Here is a 19,631-nt window from a genome sequence, read left to right as displayed (position 1 = left end):
ACATGGAGGGAGGAAGCGAAACGAACAGTTCGAATGCAGAAGCTAGAAAAGCTGGTAAAAGTTTATCGAACAGAGCGGAAGTGGTACGATACAACTGCGGTTTACGATAACGCTATGTGTGTACGTGTGTGTCTATGTATCTGTGTGCTGACATGACAAGAAAAATTAGTATTCACGGAACAGGAAATCCAGTATCGTTCGAGATACAAAATACAAATCTCATGTGGGACAATTTGCACAATTATCGAAAAATAAAGGGGATTATTTCGCAAGCTGAAAGTAAAAAGAAAATAATTCTGTTTAATTAAAAAATGTTAGATCCATCCGACTGGAAAGTAAAGCAATATCCAGTCTGACGACGAAGAAATTAAAAACGATGGACGGAACAGTGAGAGAGAAAAATTATACTATCGAAGGGATCGTTCCATAATAAACGTCGAGTTTTAATTTTTCAAATTTCCTTTTGTCAATAATGGTACCAGAGACATTTTAAAAAGTCATTGTCACATAGAATTTATTTTTGATAATTCCGAAGTGACCTGATTCTTTTTGAATATAAACAGAGTTAGGTCTGCTAAAAAGAATCATATATTTAATACGCTAATTGTGACCCATAATAAAAAAAGTCCAGTTAATTATCGAAAATCGATATTTATTATGGAACACCCTAATAAAATTAGAATAAAGTCAATGTGTAATATCAAGCAATCTACCGTGTTGTCGGCAGATTCGACGTGACCATTAAAACAACATAAAGATCATATGGCAAAGAAAGGAAATAAAGAAATAAATATGGAAGGAGAAATGGAAAAGAAAAATATCGCGTTATCGTGGTCAGGAGACAAAACTTTCCAGTCATTGTCCATAGCATGATACCATCACCTCGATAGTCGCTTAAGCACAACATGCATCATCGGCGCAAGCTTAGAGTTTTACACAGATCTAACTCCCCATCAACGTAGTACCGATTTGTCACTTGACTTATGATTATTTTGTACAATAACCATAGGCTTTTCACGTGGGAAATAGGTGCTGACGTACGGAGATTAGAATGGGATGCACGAAGCACGCGTGCTCTTTCTTCAGCAACAATTTTCATACAATATTCTCTGATTTTGGCAAAACTACTGCCATCTCTGTTTTGCGCTTCCTGTTGATGCGATCATCGTTATTTCAAGGAGGTTTTTATCTGAAGCTGCTGTAAGCATAGGCGTTGAGAGGATCGCGATCCAGAAGGAACAGTGCAGTCACGTTCGTTTTAGGGTTGTTTCTCGAAGGGTGAATTCATTAGATTATCCCATAAATAATGTCGTTGTTCATAAAGTGAATGAATGTTTGCCATTGATGATCCAGGGTCAGTTGTAACCATGATATATAAAGCTTCAATTAAAATTAGGTAATCGAGCTCGGTAATTGAGTAATGCGAGATGAAGTGGACAAATAAATATTACGAAGCTGAATATTTATGAATCTGAAACGAGCCTATGGACAATTTTTCTGAAGAATGGAACAGAATTATTATGAAAAATATAAAACAATAATCGTGATGAGAATTCAATATTACATTCTGAACTTTCTGTTCAGGACAAATGATATTTTTGTTATTAAAATTTTATCCTCATTGATCAGCAAAGAGAACATTATTTATGGGATTATTTAATTCATAAGAATCGATCGTGTCTATTGTCAACAACCACGAATGATATATTTTCAATTTGGAAAATATTTTAAATAATTCCTGTAATCATCACAAAGCTCGCATCATTTTTAATCCTCGAACAGATATTCTGTCATTCAAAATCCAGGCTCGTCTTTTCTATTATAATGAATATTCATATATTTTATTATTAATAAATAATCCTTTATCTAAATCTCCCTTTTTAACATTATTTGATTCGTGGCTGATGATCGAAGAACAAATGAAAAAGCGATCAAACAAATAAACCACGAGACATAAGCTCTGATACGAGCAACATTGCGAAATACCAACGAGTATAAGCGAAATTAATTAACCATCGTGCATTGTTTCAATAAAATTGGACCAAAATGATTTTGATAAATCATTGTATTTAGGAGCCATTGAAAGTATTCAAAGCATTGTATATTTATAGAATAAAATATTAAAATCTGAACGATGCACGAGGGTTGAACGAGAAAATTCTGAAATTAACGAGCAGTGTTCAGAAGGAAGAAGCTGAAATGTATATGTAATATATACAATGGTAATTAACCCTCTACATTTGCTAGAATAAATTTATAAAAATTATTAATAAGGTTAAATGAATGAAAGTTCACATAAGAGCTAAAAATTTCAAAGTTTCAAGTTAATTTGTAAAAAATTGAAAATAAGAGAATGCCATAAAATCTAGAGACAAAATTCCATAGAGGGTTAATGAGAGTAATTGCAGTGAGATTGCAAGTGAAACGAAGAAAGAGAAGGTTTGTGACTTGGAACGTGTTTGCACAGCATACATCTTTCAAGATTAGACAAAGCGTATTGAAATTTTGATCACAAACAGGGAGAAAAATAAATATAAATAGAGCTGTCAGTGCGCTCGACAGTGTATTCGTAATTGAAATATACAATCATTAGAAACTTTCGGAAAATGGTCCGAATTTCTTCATTCTATTCCCTCGAACTTTCTTTGAAGAATATTTAATGATATTTGATTTTGAATAGAGTTATAAACGATATAATACCTAAGTATAATAACTACTGCTACCTAAATATACTTTGCCCAAAATAATTAAAAAATCTTTGTTCTAATAGAGGCTCTAATTCGGACATGCACAAAATATAATTGCCCTACAGGCAATTTTGTAAAGAGCTTCTATTAACACTTTCCTAACAGACATAGATAATAACTTCTAATTCCTTCCAATAGAATAATTAACACTGTACTGAAGATTTGAAAATAAATATTTTCATGAAACTATACCTCATTCTTAAAATTCTTTCTAACAAACCTTCCTATTTCACAACGCTTTTCTCCAAAAGAAAAAAAAACTCAGAACAGAAGAAACTCTAAGGCGCTAATTTATTACTCACCTGTCACAATACAAAGACTATCTATCAAACATTAAAAAAAGAAAAAAAGAATGAAAGATAGACTAAGAATTAACCCTTGGATAGCGTATGCTGGGTCAAAAGCATAGGTAAACCCTAATGCAGTGTAGACTTCCTTTAGTACAGTACCGAGCATGGAGACTTCCCCAGGGAAAAGTGGCGATGTAAGACTTGAAAAAATTTAATTAGTAAATTAAAATTTGTCAAAATAATAAAGGTCCTTCTCCCTTTACATTGTCATTTTCCCTACAAAAGCCAACCATGCACCGTACTGTACTCGAAGAATTCTATTAAAAACATTATAACATCACTCAAGTTAGAATCCCAACACAATAAAAAGCAGATTTAATAAACTGCCTCCTGAATCCAACATTCGCCATACGGGGGTTAAATAATAAGAAAAGAATAAAGAATGCTTGATACAATCTACTGAAAAATTCGGGCCAGTTTCGCGAAAATCAGCTACGAAATAAAAACAAAAAGGAAAGTGTACTCCATGCATAAGCCGTGGTACCATTAGCAGATCATCATTGGAGTCGCGCATCCGCTTCTTGCCGAGTTCGATGCTCGCCATACTGGCACTCTGAAGTCCTCCGGGAACCGCAGTTGCCGGCACTCCTGACACTCCGCTAGCCAACGCGCCCATTCCCGCCACGTTCGTTGGCATAGTCGCCGTCTGCTTTTTTTTATTTTTACATGTATTTTTTTTTTTTTTTTCGTTTTTACATTTTTCGTATATCCGTTCAAATATTCCCGTTTCAATCCATGTTTCGTTTGTATATTTGTAGCCCCATCATGATCACCGTACGCCGTGTTCGTCGAAACACAATCATGTGTTTGTCAAAGTTTTTGTTCGTTTTAATTGACGTTAATCGTTGTTAACGTTTTTTTTTTTTTTTATTATGCATTTGTTTCGTTCAGTGTTTGGCGTTATTTTTGCGAATGCGGTGATCGAGGTTGAAAATTATTATTTGTATTCCGGTCGGGCGATAATTTTGCAGGCGTTAATTGGCGGGTGTAGCGAAGCGTACGAAGATTGTATTTTTATTTTTGTATATATATTTTTTTGTATTTTTTTTTTTTATTTGTCAGCAAGCATGAAGAAGCATCGTCAGGCGGAAGAGGGCAAGATAAAAATAAAAAAAAAAACAGAAAAACAGACCAGTTGAGGCTGAAGCTAAGAAATGACAATAATCACGGTAATCTAAGTATTGAAATAAAGCCATATACGTGTATACATGGCTGTATATTACATAATACTGTACAGGTATGTTTACAAATTTATACATACATATATCAGGTATACATATGTATTGATATATGTATATATAGCTTAAGGGGATCGTGTAGTCGAGCCAGTTCGTTTATATTTATACAGGACGTTCCAAAATCAAAGTACAATTCGAAAGAGGCTGATTTTAGATGAAAAAATTAGCTGAAATTATAGAATAAATGATTTTTACAGTTAGCTGCGTTTTCAAGACCATAATGATAATTAGAGTAATAGTATTATTGAAATGGTTTGAAATATCTTTATAAAATTAATTAAAATTACTTTAAAAATGATTAAAATCAGAATGCAATTTACAAGTCTGATAAATAGACATCTAGTCATAAAAATTTTTTAAACAAATTATTACAGAATTCAAATTTATTTATCTCGAAAACGAAGCCATCTATAATACTAATCTGTTCCATAATTTTCACTTACTTTTTCCTGTAGCATCACCTGCTTCGAGTTTGTACTCATCTTTGAAACAGCCTGTATACTACACGCGTACGAATTGGTGGTCAACACGCAGATTGATGTATTTTGCGAGTACCAATATCCAACATATCAATCTCCTCGTAATTCCCATCGATCTCATTTTTTCAACCGAGAAAAAAAACCCGTAAACAAAGAACGAGAGCAATTCGATCAATCATGCGTGTAGAATCTTTCATTCGATAAACGCAGTTGACAATGAAAATCTGTGTAGAAATTTCAGCAGAAAGGAAATGAAACGAAACGAACTGCGTTTATCCGAATGGAGAAAAGAAAAATATGAAAGACGTTGAAAGGAAAGAGAGAAAAAAAAAAAGCGAAAGGAGAAATGAAAGAAAACAGAAGCACCCTGAGGATCTCCTAAAAGAAACTTGGTAAACATTTTCTTAACAACGATCGCAATAATACTAATAATACACAAGTGTGAAGATAATAAATATCAACAGGTGTATCTGGACGTCGCCAACAGCAATCTGCGAATTAATTGCAAGAGCCGCCGTTTGAAAATGGTGGAAATAAAAAGTGAGAAGATGAGAAACGAGGAAAAGAAAAAGGAAAAAAATTCCATTTCATCCGTCCAAACAGGATATCGGCTGGCGTTTCTGATTCCGGTAAATACCTGAAATAATGACGGCTAATCTATCGAAATGTTAGTTTCAAATCTATCCTACTCCCTCGGCTAATTGTTTCTTTTTTTTTCCTGTACAGACGAAACAAGGGAGGAAAATAGAGTATTCGCAACAGGTGAGAGACGTTTCTTCGTGGCATCCTGAAAATTCAACGAAGAAAAATGTACATTTAATTCACGCAATCAGCTTCGTTCCACGGTTCTGTTAAAGGGTTGCAGGCCTCCACCTGCTGTTCTCGGCACTTTTTTTTTCTTTCTTTCAATATTTCGACTGTGTTAGACAAAGTGTGCTTGCAGATGAGTGTTACAATGTGATCGTGTGTATTTTGTACGAATATCGGTTGCTTCCGCGAATTCGAGCAACACAGTGACTGATCCTTTTTATTTCTGCACATGGTATCGAGGGGGAGATCTCGTATCACACATTTGACAAACACACAGACATAGGGTAGCAATTCCAAAGAGTGCACTTTGCCGGATTGACGAAACAAATCCATGCTTTGCATCTTAAAGATTCACGCAAAGAAGACGTTCTTTAATGTACACTTACCGACTATTGTTGAGAAACAATGGGATCTTTTCATTAGGAATCATCGAATATTTGATGAAACATTGATGATTTGTGACATGGGACCAATTAAATTAATTATTATTAGTAAAATTCTTGATGAGGTTAAAAATTTAAAAAATTAAATAAAATTGAAAATGAACTAGTTTTAATGTGTTAACCTTCGGATGGCGGACCATGGAGAGAGTCCCAATTTTAATTCAACAGCATTGTTTCTCAACATTTATCAAACCGTATCGAAGAAAAATCGAAATTTCGGCGGGAAAGTTAGTTGATCGAGCCGCGGTATGCACCCTTGGGAAATTGAAAACCACTTTTAGAGAATAAGACTTCCCTGCCAACAAGCTGGTCTGCCGCAATCATCTATGCGAGACTTTTCTTCCATTGTATCCGGACGTGGCTGCAGCTCTCTGCGCGACGTTGCTGAAAATATCTTTCTCACGTTTCCTCCTGTTTCTTTTTCTACTTTAGTCTCTCTAGTTGTACCACAGATAACAGACAATTGTATCCTTCGAGAGAGAGAGAGAGAAAAAAAAAACGTAGGAGCTGAAGAATATATATCTTTCATTGTTTGCTCTTAGCATGCCTTTCTTTCAAACGACACTTTAGTCTTTCCCTCCCCACCAATCGTCCCTAAAAAATATCTCAATAATTCCCCCAGAATAATTTTGTAGGAATGATAAGATAAAGACACATGCATAGACGAATTTTCCATAAAAATTCGAAGCCAATTATCTTGAATTATTTAACACGTTCCGAAAGCCAACTTGTACTCGATTAATTGTGTGCTTGTTGGGATAGGAAACGTGTTAACGAGAAATCCAATTGACATGTTAAAAATGTTCGCGAGCAAAATTCTTTCATCTAAGTCGAGGCATCTATGGTATAAAATTTCCCTTCTTTTTCTATACTCGATAGCTCTCATAGTGTTTTTGTGTGGGACAGCAAAACAGCAGCAGGGGTTGATAGCTGGGGTTCGTGCAACACAGCTTGTCAGCAGAGTGGTGTACGTGTCATTCATAAAAGACATGTCACTTTAACTACAATTTATTTACAAAAACCGTGCTCTCGTTCCATTTCAACTCGAGGCTAATTTAAAATAAAATAAGTACAATCTATTCTCTTGAAATTTCAATTTTCTTTAGTTAGTCTCAAGACAAGGGTTGTTAATTATTGGAAGAGAGAAATGGAACGACCACGAGTGGCTGCAAAAACGTATCTGTATACTCATTAGAACCTAGGCACCGAACAGGTGATTAGTGTATTGCAAATTAGTTGCTTTGCACCTGGATAGCTGCGATAGGCTGCTAGAAAGAGAGAAATAGAACAGTGGTGTTTGGTGACGTTGAAAAAAAAAAAAAAAAAAAAAATAATAAGAATTGTGCCTCGTATACTACTCGCTACACAGTACGAGGACTAGCTGGAAATATCGTACAAGGAGAATGTAAAAACGGACGAACACAAAAGCGAGAAACCGATTGAGTATGATCCGATTGAGAAATGTGAAAATGATGATAGAGAAAGAAAACACGAAGAGACTGTACCGTGGACAACGGGGTAGTCTGTTGAAAGGAAATGGTGAAACTTAAAAAGGAATAAAGAACAATCGATATTATACAGGTATATAAGGTGTCCCTGAAATAGATAGTCTCTTTAACAATTTATTAAATAATTTAAAATAAGATCATTTTGTCAAACTTGATTTTAAAAATGTTAGGATGTTAAAGTGTTAAGAAAGCAACGTCAGCTTTTCAACTTTCTCTTAATTTTCTCAAAGCATTTTGGAAACATATTACTACAGATTTCTCATTTTCTAAGAACAATGATAATTAATGATTTTTAGGAAATTTGTTACTTTATTTTACCAACCTTGAAGGAACCTACCTTAAGAAGACCATCTTTTTCAGAGACACCCTATATATTAATGACAACCGTACAGAGTGTGACGTCTCGTTTTAAAATAATTTAAAAGGCAGAAAATAAGATGCCTTGATGTTTCAAGGAATTTTTCATAAATGAATAAAAACTAATGAATTTTATAATTCATATTCGACGATACACTTCTGTTACGGCTATCGCGTGATTCGAGCACTGCGCAACTGTTGGCCAATTTTACACTGCGGTTAAGTAAAACCTGTATCACGTGCGACAATGCTATCCATGAATATCCATAAATATCTCGTAACCATAATATATATATATATACGTAGAAACAGGGGACAGCTCGATACATGTACAATTAGCGCATATATACAATATACACAGTACGTGGAATACGTAAGAGTGTGAACAGGCATCAGACACTGTTAAGAACAATTAGCCTGATGCTCGTTCATATACAAGAGGGACTAGAAAGGAGAAGCTCGACGTATATACTCGACGTAGATTGGCGAAAAGCAGCGCAGCAACGAAAGCTCCTTTTTCTTACGCAAACCCAGGAAACTGAAAGATCGTGACGATACACGTGAAAGATTGAAGATAGAATAAAGAATAGAAAAAAGGGATGATCGATTAAAATATCCGTGTACTTCGAATGTTTTGTTCATTCTTCCTTCCGATGAAATGATGAGAATAATTTATGAGGATCAAAGAGTTAGTTCAATTTGAAAACCATTTCTTTTCAAATTTAAATTTCACGCAAATTATTCCAATTAAATCAAATATCTTTTCAAAAAGAGAAAGACAGTACAAAATATTCATACGAAGAACACGAGATATAAGATGAAAAAAAAGAGGAAGAAAATAGATTATAACAAAGGTTAAGAGGTGAAAATGACATATTTCCCTGAAAACAGACAGGAAGTGTCAACACCGGTACACTCTCCTCAATACAGACAAAAAAAAATCATATGAAGGTAAAAATAAGGTAGAAAGAAAAAAATGTATCCAGGATAATGAGAGAACTAAAGAAACATTTTTAGTGATACAGATTGTTAGATAGACAGATAGACAGAGAGAAATGAGAAAGAGAGTTAGCGATGATAAAAAGACAGACACACAAGATGATAGAAATAGGCAAAGAAAGATAGATAGAGAGAAAGTAAGAGAGAAGAGAGAGAGAGAGAGAGAGAATGCATTACCGCAATGCTAGCCCGAGATTGTGCGGCCTTAATGTGGGCTTGAAGGTGCAGAGGGGGGTGGAAATAGCGGCAGGGGTCCCGATTGCATCGGCCCTTGACAGCGTCCATGCAGACCGTCACAGAGCCGTCCTCGTTCGCCTGCACCGTCTCGAGGGGGTGCGCAAACCGGCACTCCGTCTCGCCGCGTTTGCACGCCCCGCGTTGAAACTCGCGACATACCTACAGCAAGAGCGAACACGCATGGCATGGCACTCTATCTATGTGTCCAAAGGGGGCTGGCTAAGGGGGCTGGAGATGGGGCGCAAAACCGGCGGAAGATTCATCAGGCGTATCCTGTTTTTGTATATGGCAGGCATGCACAGCAAGTAGTCAAACGGGCGACCGAGGTTGCACGCGAGCTAATTTTTCGATGCGTACTCAATGTGAAATTTTGTAAATTGAAATAAGAAGAATTTGAGATTTGTCAATCTGAAAAATTGGGATTGCTAACTGGATTCTAGAGGTTACTGACGATGAGGAACCCTTCAGTGTTAACCCTTCAAGAGCCAACGATAGAGTAGAATCGGTGCACTCGACCGCCCGTACGGGCAGTTACGTGTGCATGCCTGGTATATAGTATATTTGGAACTTTTTCGATGATTTTAGTTAGTCATTATGATTTTTCAGGTTCCATCGTACCGTTTCCAACGTTCTGTGAACACTGTAGCTTACTTCTTCAAGACTAGGTATTGCTTGTATTAGCATTTCTTGCCTTGAAGAAATACGCTGCAATGTTTACGACACATCGGCAAGATAATATTAGATTGGCAATTAAATCGGCGGCCTTCGCATTTCTTTCCTTATAGTAATTCGCCATATTCCTAATGTGATAGAATTCTAGCGATTCTCAAGTAAAGTACGCGAAGAGTTGCGAATTTAATTGACAATCTAGTGGAGAAAGATAGTACGATGGGTAGCTGAAATAATCGTAACGACTGTATGTTTGCATGTGTGTACACGCCTGTGTGTATGTGTGTGGGTAATCTTGTTTTGGTATGTATCCTTTCTTTTTTTGGCTCTTCTTCGAGATATAAAAGCTGATAGATATAGGACAAACTAAGCGGTTCTTTGATTCTTTTAACCCTTTCAATGAGAACACTATGTGTATAATAAAATTTTCGCTTCAATTATTTCACGGTATAGTTGTAATTTTTCTACGCTCAATTAACTAAAATTTTCCATTCAAAAAGTTTGGAAAATATTTTTTTTATGAATATACATTAGTCCTGTACAGCTGGAGCTTCTTGGACAGCAGTAAATCGACAGAGACTCTGGTCAAATATGATATCACAAGCCATATGTATTTTCATTATTTTTTTATTTTTCAATGAAGCTTTGCCTTTTATATATCTGCTGTCCTAAGAAGCATAACTTGTGCAGGTCCATATATGGGTCCTCTAGGATTCATATATAGGTTCATAGTCTTGAAAGGGTTAAATTTTGACATTAGAATGAAGCAAAGGAACATTTACTAGAGAATAGAGGAGAAGTACTGTTATGCGAATGGAAAATAGGCAAGGAAGAAATTGTACAGCGTGAATTATTTCTGAAATACCCTGTACAATACAGCAGCTTTACTTTGGAAATAAGGAATAACTTAATTCATTCTAAAGAACACAATATGTACAGTTAGATTAAATTTCTTTTTCATTAAAAAGTCTGATTTTATTGGAATTATGTGGGTATCAATCGTGAAAACAATTTTAAGTTCAACTTACTATTAGATATGAAAAAGATTGTTTATAAGTTTTAGAAATTTTGAAACATTCATACCTATGTACCTTTATTGAGTCTTAATAAATTTGTTAAATTTTGACGATGAATATTCGATTTTTATATGTACCTTTCTCTTATAAATTCTCAAACTCATCCGAAATTATTTTATGTGTAACCATACGTTTCTATATCGAAAGAAAAATACTTAGTAATTAAACCCTGAATTATATTAATTAATCTTCCACCTTTAATTTATTTTCAATTTGAAACTAAACTCAACATCGGTTGTTCTAGTGTTAATAATCTACGTTAAGCTGTATCGTGCCGTGGCAATGAACATGTTAATCAACTGTCCAATTAATTTCCGCAATTATACTCGCTGCTACACTATGTTTTGTAATTTACATCACTATTCTCCCCTAACTGTGAATTAACGTAAAGTTATTTTTACTCTCCCGTTGATATCCCATTACATTCGACTTCACTATAAATCGTATGGTTTCACATAAAACTTCAAACAGAAATTAACAAACTTGATTATGTTTTCACGATAGAAGGATTCTAATTAACCGCAAAAAATAAAAAAAAATAAAAAAAAATAAAAAAAAATTGGATTTGTGTGGTACATAAAGCAGCGACGAAGCAAAGAGTTCAGATAAGGTGTGAAAAGGAAATGCGAAAGAAACGTGTGTGGAAAAATAAAAAAATAATACTAAAGAGCGCCCCAATTCTGGAAATAGGGTGTAATTTTGGGAAAGCATAAAAAGAGCCAACCTGACTTTTCTTCGATTCCTTTCCCTTTTCATTCTGGCCATCGATATTTGAAAAAATATTAATACACGTTTCAAGATTTTCCAAATTTTTCTTCGTATTTGTATCAATGACCAGAAACGAAGAGACACCTAATCACTACTCTACGTCGAATTAAATACCGTGTTTCTGTGAAAACAGGCGCTGCTCGTTGGTTTCGGTGTACCCTCGCCCCGCCCAATAAGGTCAATAGGATACGGAAATCGGACGGCTATTTGAGGGTGAAACAAAGAGTGGTGTTGTAGGAGATTGATATCTCCACGGGCATACCTTTCAGTGTTCTATCAGTTCGGTTAATTCGTACACAATGTGTTAGAGCAAGGACGAGCATTAAGGTAACCGTTCGAGGAGTATCGTATAAACAAGAGTGACGTGTCATTAGAAATATTCAAGCAGCCGACACAATAAAACAAACAGCCATTTGATCACCTTAATAATTCTTTCAATTATAATAATTATCGTTTAAATTATATGACTTATAATTTAATATATATCACTTTGTTTTCATCAAAAAATTTAAATGAAAATTATTATTAAATATTAAATCGCAATTAATTTGCAATATGAATTGGACGTACCAAAAAGTTGCATTCCACAGTTCAAATTTGACAGCAGGAACGTAGTATGAGTCACAGGTACAGGTTCAGTGACATGTACACTCGCGGTCAAAACAGGCTTCCTCGGGGAAAGGGTAATCCTCCCACGCACACTCGTAAAAATACACACGCACGCACGAAAGGTTCCCCTTCTCCGGACTTGCGCGCTTCCTCTTAGGCAGTCGCGAGTAGACTGACGATGGAAGGGGAAGCCTCCGAGGTCTGGGCCCCCCACCACTTGCGTAGAAACGTATGCGTGGAAGTGTATGCGCGGAAGAATTTGAATATCTACTTTTCTTATTATTCTTATTTTTTAGCTATATACTAAACCTGATTTAATTGTGAATGTACTATAAATTATAAATAACGTAATAATATTTAAAATTATGCAACAAATAAAACAGAACCTTAATATTTGTCATATTGCACCAGCTGTATAAATACTTCAAGAGACAAATTACTCTTGTTTGCTTGAATTTCATTGCAACATATTACTCCGAACAATTTACCTTAATACTCGTTTTTGTGTTAAAGGAATTCTTGCGCATGCACCATACATGCTTTTCTTCAGCCATTTCGCCTTGTCACAACGCACGGTGTTTTGGGTAAAACATGTATATGGGAGTTAATCTGCTTTTAATTAACAGTAGAAGCAGAAAATCAGTATTAAAATGTATCGAGTATTTAGAACCTTTTTTTTCCTCACTCTTTAATTACTCGACTAAATGAAATTTGTAGTACAGAACATCAATGACCTCATGGCAATCACGGTGGTAATTAACAAACTGTGTAAACCCTAATTAACGAACCGTTAATTTACTGCTGGGTTCAATACTTTACAAACTGTCTATAAGGTATTTTGAAGCTCTAATTAGTTGAAAGCGCTCATTGAATGTACTATTTTTTCCTTTAACCAATTTTCAATATTTTTACTTCAACTTCTATTTAGAAATATTTCAAACTCTACGAAGTGTTTTATAATACATGGAAAGTACTTTAGGGATTGAACGCTTGAAAATAATTTTTCCAAAAGTTAATTAAAACATTTCCTCTTGTTCTGACAACCTGTATATGCTTACCTTTACAAGAGGTGTTCTAAACGAGCACCTCTAGACTCCTTACTCTCTGCGTTCAGAGAAACATTGCAAAGTGTTAATGAAAAATTCCAATTCGAAGGATGGCCTGGTAATGGATAAAAAAAAGAAATTATTTTACATTAACCTATGTGGAGAAGAAAATTCTACTAGCTCGAAGGATCAACAAATAAATGATTTTCAACACCTCTTACGAAGCTGAACAGACACAGGTCGCCAGAAACACAAGCAAAAATTTCATGAAAAATTACTTTCAAAGAGCTAACTCCTAATTACTCGTCAAGGGACACCGGGTTGTATTTTACACGGTGCATTGCGAACTGACCCAGCAAGAATCATGCGAGCTTCTTACATAGAAATGGGACAGCAAAAGCCATGTAAGGGTAGCAAGCTTTGTGAGTGTAGAAGCATAAGGCTGAAAAATTTGTCTAAAATTTTTTCATTCAGACGTGCAAGCCTCGAGAAGCAGACGATCTTGTTATTTTATTGTTGATGCTGGAAAAATATTAACGACACGCACACCCATCCACCCACCCACGCACACAAGTACGTACACAGGCGATACATGAATCAGATGCAAAACATGTAATATAAATGTTTCAATGTACACGTAAGACACTCAAGTGTTTCGGAAGAGACCAGTAGAAAGATGAAAGAAAGGATTGACGAAGAATAGAGAAAGAGAAATAGGGTAATAGATGATGAATACACAGGGAAATGGATCTATGATCTATTAAATACTGATTACTAGAGAATTATTAATTATATGGGGAATTCTTGTCGTTTTTACAAGAATGAAAATTATAAAATTTTTTGAAGATAAACGTTTCGTAGACGACAATTCAAAATAATTATAATTTTAAGTATTTTGGCGAGAAAAATTATAATACATCATTGTGTGTGATTTGCAATAAAAATCGACGAGAACGTCGTTGACGAAACATTTATTAATTGCGATATAATCCTCTTATCGTGTCGAGGCCACAGGATCGCGCAAAATTTTGATTGCATGTCAAAGAAACAGGACGGACGTTCACTGAATGTGGCTGTCGAACAGATATACAGGGCGTTTCAAAAAAGATGCACACCGTGAAAAGTTTACCATTTTGCCATTTTTCAATCTCAAAATAAAAACGATTTGAGACTCGACTTTTAGAATATTCTTAGACGACTGAACGATCAGCTGATTCTATTAGAAAATTCAAATTTTTAACAAAGTTTCCAAAAATATTAATTAAGCAAGTGCTTCCATTTCCTATATCGCCATTTTCCCTGGGAATTATTAAAGTAACAAGGGATCGCGCGATCAGTTCACCCAGTCATCCAAGAAATGCCCCCACCACACCGGAAGTCGAGTCCCCAAACTCAAATCGCTCATATTTAGAAAATTAAAGATGCAATTGAAAAATGGTACAGGACTTTTCGATTTCCCATTTTCACGGTGTTCTTTAGTTATCGTCAGGTTATCTGTTATGTGTGCTAGTGTATGCTTGATGATCTCTTAAACGCGTCTCACCGTACAGTACCAGCTTTGTGTTAACAAAGATCAATAAAGGAATATAAGACAAAGATAGGATTCAAGATATGTGGACTGGTTGTTGAAGCACACACCCAGATAAAAATCGAACAAAATGATGAGAATATTCTCTTGTAAAACGTATCGTTAAACGTGTCTGTCTGTGCGTGCACGCGTGTGTCATATGTGTGGGGGTGTATGTATGCATGTAATATATAAAGAACGTGAATAAAAATTCGCATGCGATCGTATGCATAACGTTAAAGCACCTCCTCCTAGCTGTAAAAGTAAACACATAAATCGCAGTTCTTACGTTCAACGATTAATAAGAATTAGTAAACAATTAATGCTGGCAAAATATATATATATATATATAATATATAAGTAGTTATGCTGAAAATATTAAGTACACGTGGGTGTATGGTTTTGTAACTGCTAAAATATCGTATATGTAAGATATACATATATGTAAAAAACTCGAGTAAAAAGTAGAAAAAGCTGCAAAGAGCATTGCAATATGCAATTACAGTAGACTCTCGTTATATTGCCATCGATGGGGCTATAGAAGCGGAAAATTATTAAAATTTTCCAAGCTTTTATTTGGAAGAAGAAAGGGAGATAGAAATGTATTATTATTATCTGTGAAAATCAAATTGCTCACGTGGCAATATAACAAGAGTCTACTGTACATCCAAAAATTGCGATGCAATGTTTTTCCAATAAATTGAAATATTTTTATTTCGTATGGAAAAGCATTGTATGCTGCTACGAAAAAAGAAAAGAAAGAAAATCAATATTAGTCAAAGAAATGAGATTAATTAAGATGGCAAATTAACTGACGGAGAAGATTGATATTATAATCGAACGGCTCGAACTAAGAAACAGAAGGAAATAATGAAACACCGATACCAATTCGTATTAAGATAAGAAATGAATTGTAAGATAGGGACATTTAATTAAGTGCCGGCCTGTGAAAAAGAAATCTTACGTAGTAAGGTGCAAAAGTTCTCGGTGGAATTATTTTTAAACAATCAATGAACTTCGACTTCTTCAAGAACGAATTTATAAAAATTAAGTCACGATTTCATTTTATTCTTTAATTTTGCAATTAATGTCTTGTGAAAAATGTAATACTTTTTTATTCAATTATTTTAATTGATATTTGAAGTCAAAATAATAAATAATTAAATATAAATGAAGGCAATATTTTGTGTCAATAATAACTGTGCACTGACCCCTTGGTGCATAATTTAATTAAAAGGGTCTCATTTAATTTTACTTCTGTACCTTTATTTAATTAATAAAATGAATCAAATTTCCCTCTTGTAAATCCGAGACTTTTGAACCTTACCATATATAATATTTAATTGTCAGGTACAACATAATATGTTATAGTGTCTGTATATGTGGCGTAATTAGGTAAACATCGATCGTAAATGGTTAAATGTAACCAAAGAAAAGAAATTACAGACTAAATTAATAAACATTGCTACGCTTCATTCATTCTAGAGATTATGACACTACCATGACTGGAAAAAATAAACAAACGGTGTTATCGTTTCCGTTCTCTACAAACATTTGTCCCTTGATTGGTCTAATTACTGGACTAATTACACGCCAAAATTAATTGCTTCAGAAAATTTCTCAACAATATCTCGACCAATCAAGGTGCAAAACTGTTAACGTATCTAAGTAGCAGAAATCTAAACATATATTTGTTGGTTGAATATTAATAAACATTTTGTAAATATATGTGTTTGTGTGTATGTGTAGGTGTAAGAGAGAAAAAAAAGAGAGAAAAAGAGAGCAAGCAGCAGGCAATTAATTTAAAAACCATTAATGATGTAACGTCCGGGAGAGTATGCATATTTCCTATTTTCTTTCATCGAGGAGCAGTGGAGCGGAGATTTTGGAAATTTCAAAAGGATTTTTCATGAGAGACAGAGTGAAATATGGGTGCATTCGGTTTCGTCGTCTAAATTCTCACTCACATAATACGTATTGCGATCAAAGAAAAAAAAAAAGAAGTCACTTTTGCATTTAATTCCTTCTTGCAAGCAACTACGAAGATGTTTGTAAAAGAAATACAGTACAGTTTGAGCCATACTTTTGAAAAAAGCAATAGGCATATTACATTGAAATCAAAAACAAAGAAAAACGAAAGTGGCGTTGAAAAGAGAAAGAGTATAATTGGTGGAATACAACGTACACGAATACTAAAGGTATATACATAAAAAGCGTACAAAAATGTTCTTTTAACTCGGTTTCTCTGACTACTAAATGAATTCAAATTGAAAAAAAACAAATAGAAGAAGATTCAATAAACAGTCGTGTGTGTTTGATATTTCTCTTCAAATTTCAATTGTATTTCTTTTATTTCGAATAATTCAATTTTATACTGGCACGAGTCATCGAGTAGTGTTACATCACAAATACGTATCATTCATGAATAAATAAGATAATCATCATCGTTATCGTACGTTAGCACACATATATAATAATAATATTAGACCAATTGTTGATTAATTGATAAATAGATTCACGATTTCACAGAATATTTTAATCAACGAACATCACATCGCTTATACTCTTTTTTTTTTTTTGTTTCTCCTAGTGGAAATCATCAATTAACAACCCTAATATTTGTGAATCACTATAGACGAAAGAGAAAGGACGCACAAATATTTCAAACATACTCGTGGTTCGGGAGCAAGAGGAGAAATGGAAGGAAAAATGTTCGCGATATCATAGAAATATCTCAAGAAAGTTCGAACAACCCGTAAATATACTAGATAAAAATGAAACAGACGTGTTTTGAAATCCCAGGCTGGAAGAACGAGCGACTGATCAGACTAATTATCCATACACGTCGTTAACCCTCGGATGGCGAACCCTGGAGGGAGCCCAACCAGTATTAATTGATTTTCATTATTTTGCACTAATATTATTTATTATTTTCTTTGTTGAAATTATGCAACGAATGGTCTGTAAACAATTTTTTGGCAAAGTAATAAATGCCTCAAACTAATTAATTTTGTTCTTCATTAATTACTTGCTCTGAGATCAATTAATTTGTTAACCTATCTACTATGTACATATTTTACTGTATTTACATTAAGTGTAAATAATACTTTGACAAGTTAATATTTAGTTGTGCAAGATTGTGTAACAATCTTCTAAATTAATTATTTACTTTAATACCGTTTGGAAGTTGCTACTTGATTTTGTGACTCGTACAAGAGACAAAGAATAAAGAAGTTCTCTTCAGTAGTTGAATACACCAGAAATGTATTAAATTCGCTTGTTTCTTCGTAAGGAAAGCAAGTTTTATTTCACAGACGATCTATCAGACTTTATTTATTTTCTCCGAAGAAATGACCCGTGCGAAACTTGGTAATTTCGCCGCGGGCTGGAAAAAGCGGTACATTCTGAGGAAATCTGTAAACTTGTACATTATAAAACTTACGGTTCCCTCTACAACGAACAGACGAAAGTTTCGCGACATTTTTCTCGCAACACTTGGCAGCGACTGGCACAAGAAACATTATTGTTCCCGCTAAAATGTTTTCTTACGCGCACGTTTATCGACGCGTTGCCTTTCGGTGCTTGCATTCACCGTGGAAACTCGAATAATTTACGTGTCTAAACATTTTTCACGCGACAGAATATAAATGCTACATATTAATAAATGCTACATCACCGTGTTTTTATATCGTCATGAATAAATTCATAAGATTAATTAAAATCTCCACATTTCTCATCCCCTTAATCTAAATACCTAGAAGAACCACCGAGACTCTAGATATCTGACTTCCAGCCCAGGTTCTCCTAAATCTCTTCCCCAACTCGTCACTGAACTCTAACCTCGTTCTTAGACCTAAATCCCCCCGAGTCATCCCTCCGAATCGCGTTCTCCAAGTAGCTTTCGCGTAAACAATTTCAGACGACAAAAAAGTAAAATAAAATAAAATAAAAAGAAGAAGAGATTAACAGAGACGCGATCGACTTCGATAATACGCTTGGATCAGTTAGATCAGATGATGAATCGGATAATGGTAGACCATCGGGATTGTGTAACCGGATATAAAAAGAGGTGACAGGAATGGGGGGATGATTTGATAGATTGCATCGGTGGATATAGGCGACACTTAATTGGGGGGACCAGCCGGCACTTGGTACACGGTATCGGGCGCGGTCATTAGGCATCCTGAGGCCCCGGCTGTGCCGTCTTGGGCCCCATGCTGTTGTTGTTGTTGCTGTTGTTGTTGTTCTTGTTGAATGTAGTTTGGTGGTAGACATACCTCGAGGCGGTCAGTACGCGGCATCTTCTGCGGCATCGCCACCGCTTGCGGCACCACGCCAAGGGGGCTTCCTACTCCTGTGGGATCAGCCGGTCCCATTATCGCCGGCATGATGGGGCTGGGGGCGAAATACGGGCTGTAGGTGTTGCCAACCTGCGGCATACCGGTCAGGTACGGATTCGTCGCCTGTGGAAACACACACCCGGATTGTATCCAGGTAAGAGGGATTAGAATCGATCTGTTCCTTTGATTCAGAGATCCGCGCGAGTCTTCGATTAACGCCGTCTTTCTTTTCATTTTTTGCTTTTTCCTTCTAGCCGGTTAGTCTGGCACGCTAGCCACCCAGGGAAGCACGAATCAACGAATTCGAGGCTTTGCGAGGGTTTTCATTTTTATATTCAACGAAGATAATTTGTCAACGATTATCATTGATTTTTTTATTATTTCTCGC

General features: G+C 35.2%; 1 protein-coding gene across 11 annotated transcripts in view; it reads right to left on the bottom strand.

Annotated features, from left to right (window-relative positions):
* LOC117605080 (protein muscleblind) overlaps positions 1–19,631 on the bottom strand; it is a 215,735-nt gene that overhangs the window by 18,714 nt on the left and 177,390 nt on the right. For 7 of the 11 annotated variants that reach the window (XR_013062152.1, XM_034325942.2, XM_034325935.2 and 4 more), the window contains 3 exons: positions 19,181–19,366; positions 9,109–9,327; positions 3,582–3,743 (listed from right to left, as the gene is read on the bottom strand). Coding sequence is in view for 10 of the 11 variants with exons in the window: in XM_034325942.2 (XP_034181833.1) it covers positions 3,582–3,743; positions 9,109–9,327; positions 19,181–19,366 (567 nt within the window). In the remaining variant the exon portion in view is untranslated. The remainder of the gene's footprint in view (positions 1–3,581; positions 3,744–9,108; positions 9,328–19,180; positions 19,367–19,631) is intronic. The other 4 variants (XM_034325943.2, XM_034325944.2, XM_034325939.2 and 1 more) reach the window with 3 other exon arrangements.

Source organism: Osmia lignaria, chromosome 5 (assembly GCF_051020975.1).
Source record: "Osmia lignaria lignaria isolate PbOS001 chromosome 5, iyOsmLign1, whole genome shotgun sequence".
NCBI lineage: Eukaryota > Metazoa > Arthropoda > Insecta > Hymenoptera > Megachilidae > Osmia > Osmia lignaria.
The sequence above is the reverse complement of the archived record's forward strand: the minus strand, read 5'-3'. Positions and strand labels throughout refer to the sequence as shown.